General features: G+C 41.9%; 1 protein-coding gene across 2 annotated transcripts; it reads right to left on the reverse strand.

The window, feature by feature from the left end:
* Positions 1-1,640: 1,640 nt before the first annotated feature.
* Positions 1,641-12,895, reverse strand: LOC118422829 (DNA helicase B-like). Of its 2 annotated transcripts, XM_035830606.1 has the most exons (12): positions 12,558-12,894; positions 10,981-11,147; positions 9,513-10,573; positions 9,225-9,334; positions 8,581-8,662; positions 7,540-7,624; positions 7,122-7,232; positions 6,687-6,833; positions 4,911-5,102; positions 4,532-4,583; positions 3,932-4,043; positions 1,641-3,539 (listed from the first exon to the last, which is right to left on the reverse strand). In XM_035830606.1, exons 1-12 carry the CDS (start codon positions 12,808-12,810, stop codon positions 3,092-3,094), a joined length of 2,820 nt encoding a protein of 939 aa, XP_035686499.1. In that variant the 5' UTR covers positions 12,811-12,894; the 3' UTR covers positions 1,641-3,091. The 2 variants fall into 2 exon arrangements, with proteins under 2 accessions (XP_035686499.1, XP_035686500.1); XM_035830607.1 differs by lacking the exons at positions 1,641-3,539; positions 3,932-4,043; positions 4,532-4,583 and adding an exon at positions 6,292-6,369 and having other exon boundaries at positions 4,969-5,102; positions 12,558-12,895.
* Positions 12,896-15,742: the final 2,847 nt, after the last annotated feature.

Consider the following 15,742-nt stretch of genomic DNA (forward strand, 5'->3'; position numbering starts at 1 on the left):
CTTTATTCGTCACTGGCTCCTTCAACCAAGTCTCTCTCCTGGTATTCAAGCGAACCTACCGGAATTTCTGCCCTGAAGATTTTCTGAAGGATGCAGAAATGGTACCGTGGCATCTTGTGCTGGAGGAATCAGACGTCAATGATGCACTTCACCTCTTCACAGTCATGTTTAATGATATAGCTGATCAACACGCTCCTATGAGAAAACGAGCAGTGAAGTCAAACCCAGTGGCATGCCTAGACGATGAGCTCAGGGAACTGATGTGTCTTAGGGATGAGGCTAAGAGAGAATCGGCTGCCTCGGGTCTCCAGTCTGACTTCGAGGTTTACAAGAAACTCCGAAACACAGTCGTGAATCTAAACAGGAAAAAGAAGGCTGCATTCCACAAAACAAAGCTAGAAGAGAGTAAAGATGACCCTAAAGCAATGTGGAAAACCTTAAACGGGATCCTGGGCAAAGGATCTAAACGGTCGACTGGTGTAGTTGAACAGGATGGCATTTACCTTGTTAAAGCAAAGGATATTGCTGAACACTTCAACAACTATTTCCTGAACAAAGTAAACATCTTGCGGCAAGACATGCATCAACAAAGTAATGACACCTTGCTACACCTGATCGAAGAAAACATCATGGCTGACAAGGACTGCAGTTTTGCTTTTCAGCAAGTAAGAAGAGAGGAGGTGTACAAGCTCCTTATAGACTTGCCAGAGGGAACAGCTGCTGGGCTGGACAACATGGACAATAAACTCCTGAGACTTGCAGCAGAGCTAGTGTCCGCTCCTCTTTGCTATATCATTAACTTGTCTTTTGCTACCTCAGTCTTCCCTAGGGAATGGAAGAAGGCTAAGGTAGTGCCCATTCCCAAGTCAGCAACAGCTCCCTTCTGTGGTGCAAACAGTAGGCCTATTAGCCTTCTTCCTGCTACTAGCAAGATAATGGAACATAGTGTTAGTATTCAGGTGTCAGATTATTTCCAACAGAACTCACTTATGTCTAATCACCAGCATGCATACAGGAAAAACCATTCAACTTGTACGGCACTGCTACACATGGTAGATGACTGGTATCAAAGTATAGATCAGGGAAGCCTAGTAGGCGCCATTTTTCTGGATTTCTCGGAAGCATTTGATCTTGTTGATCACAGCCGTCTACTCCAGAAACTTGGCTGCTATGGCTTTAGCGAATCTACAACTACATGGATGGCAAGTTATTTGACAGGGAGGCAACAGTGTGTCCACATTAATGGCACTAACTCCTCCTTCTTAGAACTACCCTGTGGTGTTCCCCAGGGGAGTTGTTTGGGACCTCTTATATTCACCATTACACAAATGATTTGCCACTTGCTGTAAGTAAGGCCACAGCAGATATGTACGCTGACGACACCTCAGCCTACACCTGTGACCCTGCAATTGAGACAATCTCCAGTAATTTACAAACAGAAGTGAACAATATCTGCAACTGGGTAAGAATGAACCAGCTTCTCCTGAACGCATCAAAGACAAAATGCATAGTTCTCGGAAGTAAACCTAAAGTGTCAAAAAGGCCCAAACTTGCCTTGACTGTGGACGGTAAAAGCATAGAACAAGTTACAGAAGTAAAACTGCTAGGCACAACCATTGACGATTGTCTCAGTTGGAACTCTCAAACAAAGTCTACCTCAAAGAAAATGGCCAGGTCTCTGGGGATGGTTAAAAGATGTGCTAAGTTTATGGATCAGAAATTGTTAAACACAGTAATTGAATGTCTGGTATTGTCTCGTATTGACTACTGTAGCCCAGTGTGGTCTTGCACAACAAAGAGGAACTTAAATCTTCTACAGAGAGTACAGAATAAGGCTAATCGTCTCCTCCAGATGATACCGAAATGGAAATCTGTGAACACTAGATTGTTATTGAACACTATGACTACTTTCAGGAGAATTGTGTTGACCAATGAACCTGTATGTCTCAGCAGTAAACTGTCTTTTGTTAAGAAACATCACAATTACAGCACTCGTTTTGCTTCAGGTAGAACTTTCAAGTTGGACAAACCTAGAACAAACTCCTTAAAAAGAACTTTCAGGTATAGAGCAACATCTATGTGGAATCGGCTACCTATAGCACTACAGTCTGCCCTATCTTCAAGGTCATTCAAAACTGGTCTCTGTGACCTGGTCTCCTGTATGGAAAAATGATCTTGGCTGTTCCATAACTTGCGTATTGTGTATATATCATGACTGTTTTTAACTATGTTTGTAAATATTGTCCACTGTATGTGTTATCTGTGTATATGTATGAAGTCCAGGAAGATTAGTGGCGTGCCCTAGGGCACGTCACTAATGGATTTTCGAATAAAGTTTCAAAGTTTCATGGTGCCCACATGTAACTCTCGTGGCTAGGGGAGGGTACTGGTACAAGAATTTCAGGTACAGGTCAAGTTCAAGTCTAGACGATCAGGTCCAGACCTGAACCTGATTGTCTGAAACCTTGTGAATGGATGATACGAAAACAGTGGTCAAACAAATTGGTCTGGTGGAGTATCTGTCTCTATTTTGGTCATTATTTTCTTGGATCGGTAAGCCTCAAAAAGCTGGACACAAGCTGATAAAATGAGTTCATTTTCTATTCATTCCAAAATTTGGTCCACTGATTTTTTTTTATCCATTTGAATTGGACTGGTCCATGAAGAAAACAGTTTTGTACCGGAATGATTACTCAACACTTCTGCTCTACCCCCAAGAAGATGACTACAGCCAACTCACTCACACTCACTCACTATCCATGGTTAGATTATACTGCTGCTGGGTTCCCTGACGCAGGGGTAGGCAGCAGTCGGCCAGTCTTCACACTCCTCTTCCATTTGGCTCTGTCCAGTGGGTCGACCCCTGTCAGACCGCACTCCTTCAAGTCCCTACTGACACAGTCCCTCCAGGTTTTTCTAGGTCTACCACGACCTCTGTTGCCAGTCACTTTCAGTTTGGTGATCTTATTAATGCAGTCACTCGATCTTTCAACGTGCCCAAACCACCTAAGGCGACGGGCCTGCAGCACTGAGATGATGTCCAGAATACCAAGTTTATCAAGTTGACAACTTGTTACAATAACTGCTTGGCCTATTTAGTATTTGGGCTTGCTAGACTGAGCTGGCTCAAGGTGCTGGATGGAGTAGCCTGCAGGACGCGGGAAAAATCGTTTTTCTGGATCTTACTTGGGGTGCTGGGGGTCAACGCCCTGTCTTCATTAGCCAGTGTCCGCTTTGGTGAGGACACACTAACCATTGGCTGCTGTAGTGGTTCTGCAGCACCACTAGTGGTTCCTGTTGGTACTGCAGATGTTCGCTTCAGTGACCTCACACTTTTGCCTCCCGCTGATGGTACTGTGGGGGGACTCACCACTGGCTGTGGCAGTGGTTCTGCAGTGCCACTAGTGGTTCCTGTTGGTACTGCAGGTGAAGACACACTTTGACCAGATTTGCGGTGTACGGTGCTCCTGTTGGGTTGTGCTTTTCCACCTTCTCCAAACAGGGAGCGCCTGGCTGCATTTTTGGGTACTGTAAAAAGACTGACAAAATATTTTTGGTAAAAACACAAAAGCCCAGAACACATTTGTGAAATAATGAAACATATTAGAATGCTGCAACAAAGAAATAAAGGTACTGTTGATTCAGACAGTGTTCACTTGTATTGCAGAGCTCGTCTACTGAAAAAGAGCGATGCTACAGTCTCATTTGGAAGGCCCCTCAGCATAGTATTTTACTGCACAAGTTATCTTTGGCAGGACAACATCACTGACTAGACGTCCCTCAGCCTACAGGAGAGGATAACCCCGGCTAGGGAAAAACGAGCCTGGAGGCAACTCTCTATCTTCATGGCTACCTTGTCCCCCCAACGACCTGAAGGTCAAGGTACAAGGTAGGAAGGTAGGTGTTGAATATTACTAGCAGAGGCTCTTACCTGGATGACCCTTGCCCTTCCTCCAGGACCATCCCTGGACCTGAAATGGCAGTGAATCTCTCCAAGTCTCCATCAGCTGTTGCAGTACTGGGTCCAGCACCACTGTCTCTACCTGCACACAGAACATCAACATTTTCACTCTGTCCTGTATCACATCATTCATACATCCAAGCTACAGCCTTTGAAATACACTTTCAATGCCAAAGTTTCACAACAATGACAATGATGTTTATTGCAAATCCATGCCCAACATGGACTAAATGCATTGACTTAGATAACTACAGTAAAAGTGTAGAGAGGTTAATAAAGGGTTAATGCCCCGCCTTTTCCTCTGTGTATATGGTGAGATAATCCCTGGTCAGGCGTGATAACCACCGAATAAACCACCGACTGACACACGTAGCCTATCCAACTGACACAGGGCGTTTTCTGCGTGTTTACTGTAACAACCTGCAGATGACCGCGGTTGACCTCCTATAGAACGCCCGTCTCTTTCCTGAGACTCCTTAAATGTGTGATAGATAAATCAACGAAATGTTCTTGGGAAGATTTTCCCAACTGCTAGAAGTTGAAGTAGATATATTTGATAACATTTGTTACCTGTACCAAGTGCTGTGACAAAACCTCTTCTGGTCTTCAATGGCTTCAACAGCTGAAACAAGAAGGCCAAAGGTGAAGTCAAAAGAGAATTCTCTCTCTCTGTACCAGTATATAATATACCGATACATATACATACTGCATGATGCAGAAGAGACTGGAGCGGGTCAAGGGAGGGGTTCCTCCGAAGAGAGTGACAATACCCTGCCATGAGAGTGAGAGAGATATGCACAGAAGCAATGTCAATTATCATAATATTAGTTGCATAAACACATATTACAAAGGGAAAACAATAAATCTTGTAGTTCCTAAGAAGCATGACTATTTAATATTGTGCACATTATATACCACAATCCGTGACAATATATAATAAGAGACCTACCTTGTCCAGGAAGTTGTGCAGGAGTGTATTCCTTTGGATGGGTGGTTTCTGCACAGACTGGCTGAGTGAGCTGCGGGACGTTATCACATACACTGCCTTTCTTCCGCGAGTCACGGCCGTGTACACGTGCTGCCAGTTCTGGTACCAGCAGGGAGCCCCGACAACATACAGCACCGTGTCCGACTCAGAACCCTGCAAACATGGAGAACAGTTAGGGATCACATTTTAAATGCATGTACTGCCTATCTTATGTTAGCCTCCATAGCAGGCTCTCTGGGGCCTTTTTTGGGCTCATAACACACTTTTGCTGATTGCTGGCATTTTCTGATTGCCGTTTGGATGCAGGCTCTTGGAGGCCAGCAATCAGAAAATGCCAGCAATCAGCGACCGAGTACAAATAGAAATGGCTAGCAAAAGTGTATTAGGCCACACCAATTTAATTTCTTGGTTCACGGATTCGCTCGCTCCTATTTTTTGGAAAAAAAAATAAAAATAAAAATTACCACTCAGCAAATTTTCACCATTAATGAAACCATTCACCAACTTTCTGGTGTAGCAAACATAAAAACTGATACTACTTTTGTAATTTTCAATGAACAGGTGCTGTTACTCTACAGTTAGTGTTTTTGTACTTTTTTCAAGCTGAAAACATTTTATTCTTTATGTTTTGGATTAGCTCTTACCTTAACCCCAACCATTTTACAATTTTTATTTCTATTTTTATTTCGCCCTCTCGCTCCATATATTTTATGAAAAAATCCGTGAACCAAGAAATTAAATTGGTGTGGCCTTATGAGACCAAAAAAGGCCCCAGAGAGCCTGCTATGGAGGTTAATCTTATGTACACTGTACATGTATATGATTGTGTGTACATACGTTTAGGACTGCATCTGTTAGCACAATACCTACCAAACCCAACTCAGAACCCTACTAACATGTAGGACATGTCAGAATGGGTTTCAAAAGGCTGACATCATAATGCATGTGACATGACTGTATTTCCCAAGTTTTCATGATAAAAGACGAGAAAAGGGCTGTTCAATCATTTCAAGAACATTGTATCAACAATGCTATAACTTAGTTCAAATGGCATCACAGACACTGGAGCCAAATGAATTTCAGTGCACTATTAAACACAGTTAAACTTGACCATTCAAAGGACTTCAACAATGGTTACTAGTACAATCAATTACTTAGAATGCTTAGATCTACTGCCTGGTGTCCTGGGAATTTAACAATCTAATAATTGAAAATCACAATTCATGTACACAAATGTTCACAGAGCCACATGAGGTCTGTATTCACCCTTCTATCTATCTATCTATATCAATACTGGCCAAAACCCACTACAGGGTATCCCGGCCAGGGGATACTCCCTTACCTGGGGATCATTCTTTCTCCGGACCTCAAGTGTATGGACAGCTCACATCAACACCATCACAGCTAAAGCAAACAGCCACTGGGATTTTTCAAACAAAATATAAGGGCGGTTGGCAAGCAAAAGGTAAGGGCAAAAGCATGCACATCTCTAGCCAGACACAAGTGTGGCATATGCGGCTACATTCTTCAACCTGTACTATGCGGTAACATGCAAAATCAAATGTGCTAGATGATTGCAAGAAAGAGCTGCAGAGTGTGCAAAAAAGGGCTGCAGGCTATATGCATTCAATAATTATAAATGAGAGAAGGAAGGAAGCATAATGCCTAGTCCTACTTTATACCTACACACAACTATTTTGCACCAATGTTACACTAAATGTCATCTATAGCTCTGACCTGATAGGTGTGAATGGTTCTTGCCCACGCATGCTTCAGTCCTCCTTTGGACTTAAGCTCATGGTAGTCGACCTTGATTTGCCTCTCAAGGTCATCCAAGGTCAGCCAGCGTCTTTTCTGGCCTTTCTCTGAGATACATTCTGTGTCCTACATTGTTTGATGAGAGATAAAAGCAATGCTGTGACTCAGTGTGTACCATTTAATATAACTTATAAGGAAATGAGGTTTTTCAAAAACTGCATAATTGTGAATCTGGGTTGGAAACCAATAAACTCAGTAGACAATCTTGAAAGAAGAAAAAAGCGTTAAATTTTACAGTTGGTTGTTTCTTGGTAAGAGATTTACTTTGTGTACAGACATAGTATCTACGATCCTCACTAAGAAGAAAAAAGAGCATAAGATGCAAAACCAAAACCATTGGAACGCAGAGCTCACATCTGTGATGAAGAAGATCTCCCCATTGCACAGTCTCACAGTGTCCGACAGTCCCTCTGAAGGGTCCACACTGATGTTGGCATTTTTAGTACAGCACACCTTGTCTCCTACCTGTGAAGGGGTGTTATTGAGGCCTTATCACGAATGATTGAAACATCTGGATATCTTAAGAAGTTAAGTGTCCATATCTTACTGATGCTGCATTAGTTGATATCTTTAAATTTTCTTTTGTTATAATACATGGGTCTAAAGATACTCAGTATCTTCAAAAGATTGCTGTTTGAAAATATCACCGTGCATCAACTTTATATACCTAAATACACTGTTTAAGAAAACGGGTATAGGTTACCCCACGGTTAAAGGTGAACTGGCGTTAAAGAGAACAGACTTACTGAAGACAAAGGATTTTACAGTCTACCTGAAACAAGCTGCGGTTTTTGGCTTTCGTGCAGTGTCCAGAGTAGTGCTTACAGCAGACTTCATTGATGATGTTGCAGTCCTTCCTGTATGGCAAGAACAGGTCTATTCTAGAATTTATTCATACGATGTACGCAAGTCCATAGAGGAGTAGGCTACCAGGGAATAGTTTTACTAGTGTCACTATGTACATGTATGTATAATAAGCAATTGCATAGATCCCTTGGTACCATACGTGTGAATTCCTTTGTCGAATTCCTGAAAATTCACATTTGTTCTTTCGTACATACATTTGTAAGGAGATTACAGATTGCGTTTTGAAACCAAAATTTCCGAAGAAAATATTCGAAACATTGCAGTCTTTGCAATCTATGTGTTACGGCATCATAACCGACATGGAACGGGGCCTTCTGATTGGTCTGCAGCGCCTGGCTAACTGTAGTTCACTTTGTCTTCTCTGTACCAAACTTTCACGGTCTGAGAAAATTTAACTTGTTGTCTGAACTAAATGTTCATGGTGAACGAATTAATTATTATTGTCACATTACTGTTATCGGTAATGATAAGTTCACTTTACAGTCATTACCGTGAAAACCGTGAACATTGAAAAAATTGGGAATTACAGTATATGATAATACATGTATGTTTCCATACTGTGGGACACATTATTTGGGACAGATTCTGTTGTAACAGTAATGTTATACTTGTAGAACACAGGCAGAAAACTGCTGGAATAATCAACAACACAGTACACCTTACAGTACACATTACAACAGTCAACATAAAACAAACTGCAATAGATAATGTCTAAAAAGTGTAACAGTCAGTTCAAACACATGTAATACCATATGATTCAAAATTTGAGAAGGATGGCCTACATGATCAGTACATGCATGGCAATAATCTGGTTGAACAGAAGGGCCCAAAGTAGATTAACTCCTTGACAAAAATTGATGTTACATACATTTTAGTACATGTTGTATTTGTTCAAAATTTGGATAGGTCTGACTCTTTGTGTTGAACTTTCAAGTCAAAGACAAACCTTCTGAAGGCGACAAACTGTGAAGACTTGTGGTCCTTTGCACAGCCTTTCTTCAGAAGATCAGTCACAGTACTGCTTAAATCTGCAGGAAAATCAAACAAATTACACATTTCAATAATCAAGATGTATACAAACTCTGGTGTCTATTTTTCCTTTAAAAAAAACTTCTTTATAATTTGCTTTAACTGTTTAAGACAGAAAAGGACAATGTAACATTATGTGACTTATTTCAACAATGCTACAAAGTACGTCCAAGGTACAGACAGAAGGTAATTAAACTTCAATTCAAAGGTAGTCCCATAGCCTTTTGAGACCGTAAGGCAGTAAGCTGTAAATGTGCAGAGTCCAGGGCACGATATTGGAAGGCAGAGTCCAACCCTGTCCTTCCACTGCCTTTTACCTCCCCAAATATCAAAGTCAGGTGCACATTTTTACCAGTATGGTAGTACAAGTTCTGTAAAGTGCCTTCCTAACCGCATAAGATTGGTAGCATCACAGCACTCAAATCCAGGACCGCTGGGTTATGGGTCAGGCACCCTGCAATTACTCCACACAGCCCAATATATTTTTTCAGTTTGGAGATTGAGTTAACAGAGAAAGAAAGTACTGAATCAGATAATGATATTGTGATGAGTTCTACTTACGTTCCTCCCCCTCAACTGGGACCTCATGAAAATTCCTTTCTGCATCAAACCGAGGCAGCTTCCGCTGTGAGATCCGCTTTGCGTTGTCAACAATCAGCCTGGACTCTGATCTGTAAACAATCTGTATGTCAGCCTCTGCAGTTTTGTTTCAAAATAACTTAACAAAGACACGTACCTATGCTGTAAATTTGAGTTTTTAATCTAGTAGAAGGGACCAGAGACAATTACTACATAGGACTTTAATTCCTAAATTGAAAGTTAGTCAAACGCAGTTAAAAGAATCCACACCTGTGATTGGTCTTCAGCTCGATGCTCCAGCCAATGGGAGCCAGGGAGTGGTACATGTTGGTGAGGAAGTTGCCCGGCTCTATGGAGGGCAGCTGGTCCACATCTCCCAGCAGCACCAGCTTCTGTAGGCAGGTGTGCTTCAGCAGGATATCGAACAGGGTGGAGAAGGTCTGTACTGATACCAGACTGCTCTCGTCAACAACCAGCGCTCGCACGTGCTTGAAGCGCCATTCATCACCGGGCTTCAAGTGTCTGTAGGACCAGATCACCTGGTGTAGCGTGTACGCCTTCAGGCCTGTACGCTTGCCGAGAAGGTGGGCGGCTTTTCCTGTGGGAGCGGTCAGTAGGATCCTGGTCGCTTCCTCTTCCTCATCATTTCTGTGTTGGCTCAAGCTTGTAGAGTGTGGAGATGGACTTGTTATGGCTCCTGACTTGGAACTCTCTGGCATGCTTTCACCTCCAATGGCCTCCTGGTCTGCCTCGCTGTTTCCCTGCCCAGACAGACTGTTCAAACGGGAATCTGCGGTCTCGTTCATACGCTCTTCTGTTTGCTTTTCAGCCTGGTGAATCTGCCTGTGTGCGACTTTGAACACCTCGCTGACCACGTACGTCTTCCCACACCCACCTTTCCCAGACAGCACAGTGACAGGGTTCTTGCAGATCAACTCAGCTGCTTGCTTCTGGGCTTCATCTTCTCCAAAGGCTCCTTCAAGATTGGCAGAGTCTATCACCCACTTGCTTATCTTGTCTTTAGCAAGAAGTGTTTCAATACCACCTCTGATGTTGTTTTCGTAGTCGTAGTACCGCTTCAAAGCGACTTTCTCTTCTAGCTGAACTGTGATCTTGTTCTCCTCCAAAAACTTCAAGGTATTGTTGTCTCGCAAGCGGAGGGATTCCTTGTCCACAAACGTATGGCCAGCCTTTCGACACTGGGACTTGATGAAGTCATAGATGTAGATGGCGTCCCTCTTAGTTGGAGGGAACTCCTTCAGAAGGTCACAGCGTTTGAAGGCGTCCAGCGTGGCCTCGACACCGATAAACTGGTGCTCCTGGTACATGATCTGGGAACAGTATACGTACATAATGGAAAAGATTAGAGTTAGGCAAAACCTGCCATCACAGATCTATTTCACATGTAAATTGTCACTGTTAATAGGGGAATAGCTGCAAAATACCACAGAAACAAAGAGGGATTATCAGAATCTGTAAAAGACTTTCATGGTATCAGTATTACGAGACGACAAGAGCCGAAGTTATTACTATCAGGGCTATGAATGACTGGAATGCTCTAGCACTATTTCTAATCGGTGGTAGAATCAAAAACTGTTAGATACACAATGGGAAAAACATTATTGTAGTACAACACATGAAGATATAGTTGAGACACTTTGTGCCTGCTTTCCTGACGACAGTATCAATTAGATCAATCCAACATCCAACAACACATATCATATATTAAAGAACCTACCGGCCCAAAGCCAAGCTTCCATGGCTCATGTGCAGTAACTGTCTCCAAGACTTTCAGCCTCTCTTCTGAAGACAGAAGAAGTCCGTAGAACTTCTTGGGCAGCAGCTTGGGACCATAGCGCAGGAAAGTGGGGGCTACCATCGCCTGGGCCTCTTCTTTACCCATAGCTAAAGAATAAACATGAAATGATATTTAATGCATTTAATCTAGTTTTAAGTAGGGATGTGTAAAGGTACTAGTACAACTGTACAGGTACAGAGCCATATATTCATAAAAGGTACTAGTATAGGTCCAGAATACAGGAAAATCAATGCACGGTTACTGTACATGAACACACACACACAAATGCTAGTCAATAACTTGTTAAGTTGCTTTGTTACTAAAAACATGATATTCCTACTGCAAGGATGTAATTTTTTGAAAAAAAATGAAGACATAGCATGGTCCTTGAAATCAAGCAACATTATTGATTTTTGTCTTTTAGATCCTCTCATGGTTTCTCTATAGTCTACGTCATATACAATGCATCAAGAATACTCGGGTCGAAATTCTTTTTTTTGGATTAGGTGCATTGGTGCACCCAGCCTTAAAAATTGGGTACACCACATAGAATAAAGTAAAGTGTCAGAAAAACCTAATCACTAGTACTGTCAGACCTTTTGTCATTTTGTTCATAACTAAGATAAGTAGTAAGATAGAAATACTTCAAGAAACTAAACTAAAGAAAATTAAAAAAAATGGCAGAAAAGTTTATAATAACTCCAGGAAAATTACGATGATAAACAATTTCTGTTCTATCTACTTTGGGTGCACATGCACCTGGTATTTTAAGCCTTGATACTTAAAGGCTAACCATCAAGTTGCAATTGAGGTATACAACCACCAACTTTATAAAGAAAAAATTTATACAACAGACTATGATGCCTGTGAATGATTGATTGATTGTTATGAGGGGCATTCAATAAGTAATGCCCCTGACCCACTACCAGTTGTCTGATCTAGATGAAATGTTGCATGTGTAATGAGTCATATCTCTATGGGTTATGTTGCAAAAAACAGCTCTGAAGTAATTGTGGTTACTGATTTACTGGTGTTTGAACTGAGTCACTGACAGGTGCGAAATGGACCAGGTGTGAAATGGAGCAAGTTGAGTGTCGCGCAGTGATCCGGTTTTTGTATTTGAAAGGACGCACACCAAAAGGGACTTTTGATGAAATGAAAAAAACTTATGGTGATGATGCCCCATCATATGACCTTGTAAAACGCTGGCATCCTGAATTCAAACAAGGCCTGAAGTCTGTGGAAACAGCTCCCAGACCTAATCGTCCCTCTTCTGCCATTGATGAGGCACCTGTCGGAGGACCAACCTGGGATGTCCTACAAGAACGGTGTCCAGAGCTACATCAAATGATGGGAGAAATGCATAACTCTGGGTGGTTCCTATGTAGAGAAAGACTAATAACTGTGCCAAGTTTCATTAATCTCCTGCTATGGGAAATGGGTCAGGGACATTACTTATTGAATGCCCCTCGTACAGTACTTGATATACTTATTCTATCTTTATTTTCATTACTTACCATTTATGCATTTAAGCATTTGTATTGCCACTGCCTGTGCTGTCTCATTTAATGAGCCATATTCTTGCACTATTTCACGCAGGTTCTGAAAGTTGAGTGGCTTCTGCTTGAGCCGGGGTTCCATCTGTAGAGATTCTTGAAATGCTTTTCTGTACTGTTCTTCAACTCCACATTTCGTCAGGAAGAGTTGGATCAGGTTCTCGTCAGGGTTCTGGTTGAGTCGGTACTCGGGACAGCCAGTCGTGAAGTACATGTTGCCTACACGACGACATTCCACGCTGAACTCCCACCATGGGTCCTGCAGAGGGAACCTCCCCTTGACACGGTAGACTCTTCCTGTCTTCTTTTCTTTCACACGAACTGTGAACATACGCATACATGCATGTAGATGGTACAAAATGTTGCCTGGTATCCAGTCGTAATATAGTTCCCGAGTCTCTTCTGTCCTCTTCACAATTGTGAAGAGGACAGAAGAGACTCAGGAACTATATTACGGCTGGATACCAGGCTAACAAAATGTAAACATGTAGATATACATTTGCATCTTACAAACTCACACACGCACACACACATTCACACAGGTGCGCACACACATATAATATATTAAATAACACAGATTCACATACTCACACCTTTCGGGGAAATACGATTTTTTAAAATTATGCTACTATAAAACTGGGCTGGGAATGATTTTGCACACAAACTGTGTGCTTTTCATTCAAGAAGGCAATTCATAGAAAAAACACCATTCATAGGGGGAGGGGCACAGCACAAGGTACAAATAAATATGCATGCAGACTTTCTATTTCTATGTGTTACACTTAGGCATGATCTAGATACAGTTTTTCCCGATATCTGCGAGCCGACAACCTCTCGCCGACAGCTTTTTTTTCAGCATCTAGATGGAACTGCAATATCGCTATTAAGATATCGGCAAAATTTCTCCCGAATTGTCTGGAGTATTCGCCCGATAGCTTAGCAGGGGTACCCAACAGCTTCCGCGCGCTTGTAGATGCGTCCCGACTTCGGGAGGGCTCATTAGCAGGGCCCATTAGGCTATATAGCTGTTTATGACTGCAAGCGCTACAGGTGTTACGCCACCAACGTTCCAGGTCCCTCCCGACATCTCCACAGATATCGGTAAAAACTGTGTCTAGATTGGGCCTTACAGTGATTGATTACTGGGCAAAGCCCTCTTCAGGGGCATCCTGCCCAGGTGCCAGGTGAAGGGTACCTGGGCGGCTGGGTGCTAATGTCATGTTAGATCATTACACTAGTGCAGATAGTTTGCAGTTGTTATCAATCATTCAATCATTATGCAATAAACCTAATTTGTAATGTCTTGCTGATGTAATTACATGCTTGAAAAAAGCATGTACTGTTTCTGGTAGGGATCTTTGTGATTCCGGACCGATATCTCTAGAATCTCTGGATGGATTGCGATTTCCTTTGCTATGGGGATAGAGTGTGTGACCTATTGTGCTATTAAGTAGATTAGAAGTTTGCTGTTGTTTTGTGGTTCGTTTTTAAAAAAATATTTACACCCCTTTTCCTGATATGGAGTGATCTGGCCTCATTCCCTCTGTCTCAACCTCCTTGGGGACAGCTAGCAGCTGTAACATGTGTTTTGAGTTTTCAGTAGCATGGGAGTGTGTGGAAGGGTCGTTTCCAGTGCTATATCTCCAGAACAGAACGTGTGATTTACCTCCATGAAAAATGGAGGTATAGTTTTTGGTGTGTCTGTGTGTGTGTCTGTTTGTGTTTCCACATATTTGTGGTCAGCATAACTTTAGAACCTGTTGATGGATTGTAATGATATTTGGTATTTGGGTAGGTGTTTGGAAGACGAAGGTCAAAGTCAATTTTGGATCCCCTGGTGTGTGACCTTGGTACTGCAACAGAACTTGGATTTTTGTATCTTTTGACATGGATATGCTATGGTCTTGATTTTTGGTGGCACATAGCTTGTGGTGTAAGGAAGAAGTGTTGTATGTTTGGGCCCTCTAGCAGCTTGCTCTAGAACTGCTGGGGCATTCTGGTCAAAATCTTCCAAGGAGCAAAAAAGAGCAACTGTGACCATCGCTGTCACCTCTGTATGGTGTGAACCATTATATACACATTGAGATACAATGTATGTGCCAGGTGCAGGTGTAACAATAGGAAATAAAAATGAAATGGTGAGGACACCAGAAAGGTGTAGTTTTGGATCTCACTGTTTACCATAGGTAGATATATAACTTAAGAACAATGATGGAATAATTTTGCCAAACGTCAAACCATATCAACCCCCACAACACACCATACGCACCATCACGAAACAAAATATTTCAAGCAGGTTTGAGTTTTCAGACTCTTGTTAATTGTAAGTTTCCGTTTCGCCATGATAATGCAGTCAGTGGTTATCATAGCGAAATGGAAAAATTACATCAGCAATAAACTGCATTTACATAGTCATGTATCATTAACAACAACAACAAATTGATCAAATATTTGCCTTTACGCCATGAGCGTTAGATAGAGTAAACTAGAGTTTGGGGACCTCATACCTCCATGAAATATTTATTGCTTTTTTTTGGATGGTATGTATGTTTATAGTCGGTTGTATTTGAGAGTAATGGTTATACATTTGTATAATATAAATGTTATGGGAAAGTAGTGGTGTATTTATTTAATGACACAGAGGATGTCCATCTGATTAGTAATTATCAAAATGTGACACTTAATTGTGTAATGTGCGTTTAAGAGGTCGACGGCATATGGTAGCGTGGTGTTCCTTAAGCTTGATGTTTGGCATTTAAAATGTCTAAGGTTGTCAGCATTATTGAGGTTCGACTATGTGCCTCAGAGCTGTGTGGTCGGAGGAAGTTGGGGAAACTCAGAAAGAAGAAGGGATGTGGCCAACTTTAGTCAGATGGTGATTTGATTTTCCACCAATATGTCATAACATCAGCTGTTCACACGGTACAAAAACGCGTATAACGAGATGCACACTTTCCTCTGACAGCCCTACACCAACTGTAAGATGAATACTTGGCGCCAACCCCGTCTGCTAAAAAACAAGTACCATTGGCTACGAAAGAGACAACTAACAACTGTCCCTTATCGTAACAAAATCAGAACATCTGTATCGCCCATAAAACTTCTGACACCCAACCCAGATGAGAGGACCTAATGGCATTTTAATC

Source organism: Branchiostoma floridae, chromosome 9 (genome assembly GCF_000003815.2).
Source record: "Branchiostoma floridae strain S238N-H82 chromosome 9, Bfl_VNyyK, whole genome shotgun sequence".
NCBI lineage: Eukaryota > Metazoa > Chordata > Leptocardii > Amphioxiformes > Branchiostomatidae > Branchiostoma > Branchiostoma floridae.

Excerpts from the sequence above, each read along its gene's own strand:
- LOC118422829 (XM_035830606.1), bottom strand. The coding sequence starts at position 12,810 with ATGTACTTCACGACTGGCTGTCCCGAGTACCGACTCAACCAGAACCCT. Across the intron at positions 8,663-9,224 it reads CCCAGTTGAGGGGGAGGAAC|ATTTAAGCAGTACTGTGACT; the intron begins GTAAGTAGAACT and ends ATTTTCCTGCAG. Across the intron at positions 3,540-3,931 it reads GAAGGGCAAGGGTCATCCAG|TCTTTTTACAGTACCCAAAA; the intron begins GTAAGAGCCTCT and ends ATATTTTGTCAG.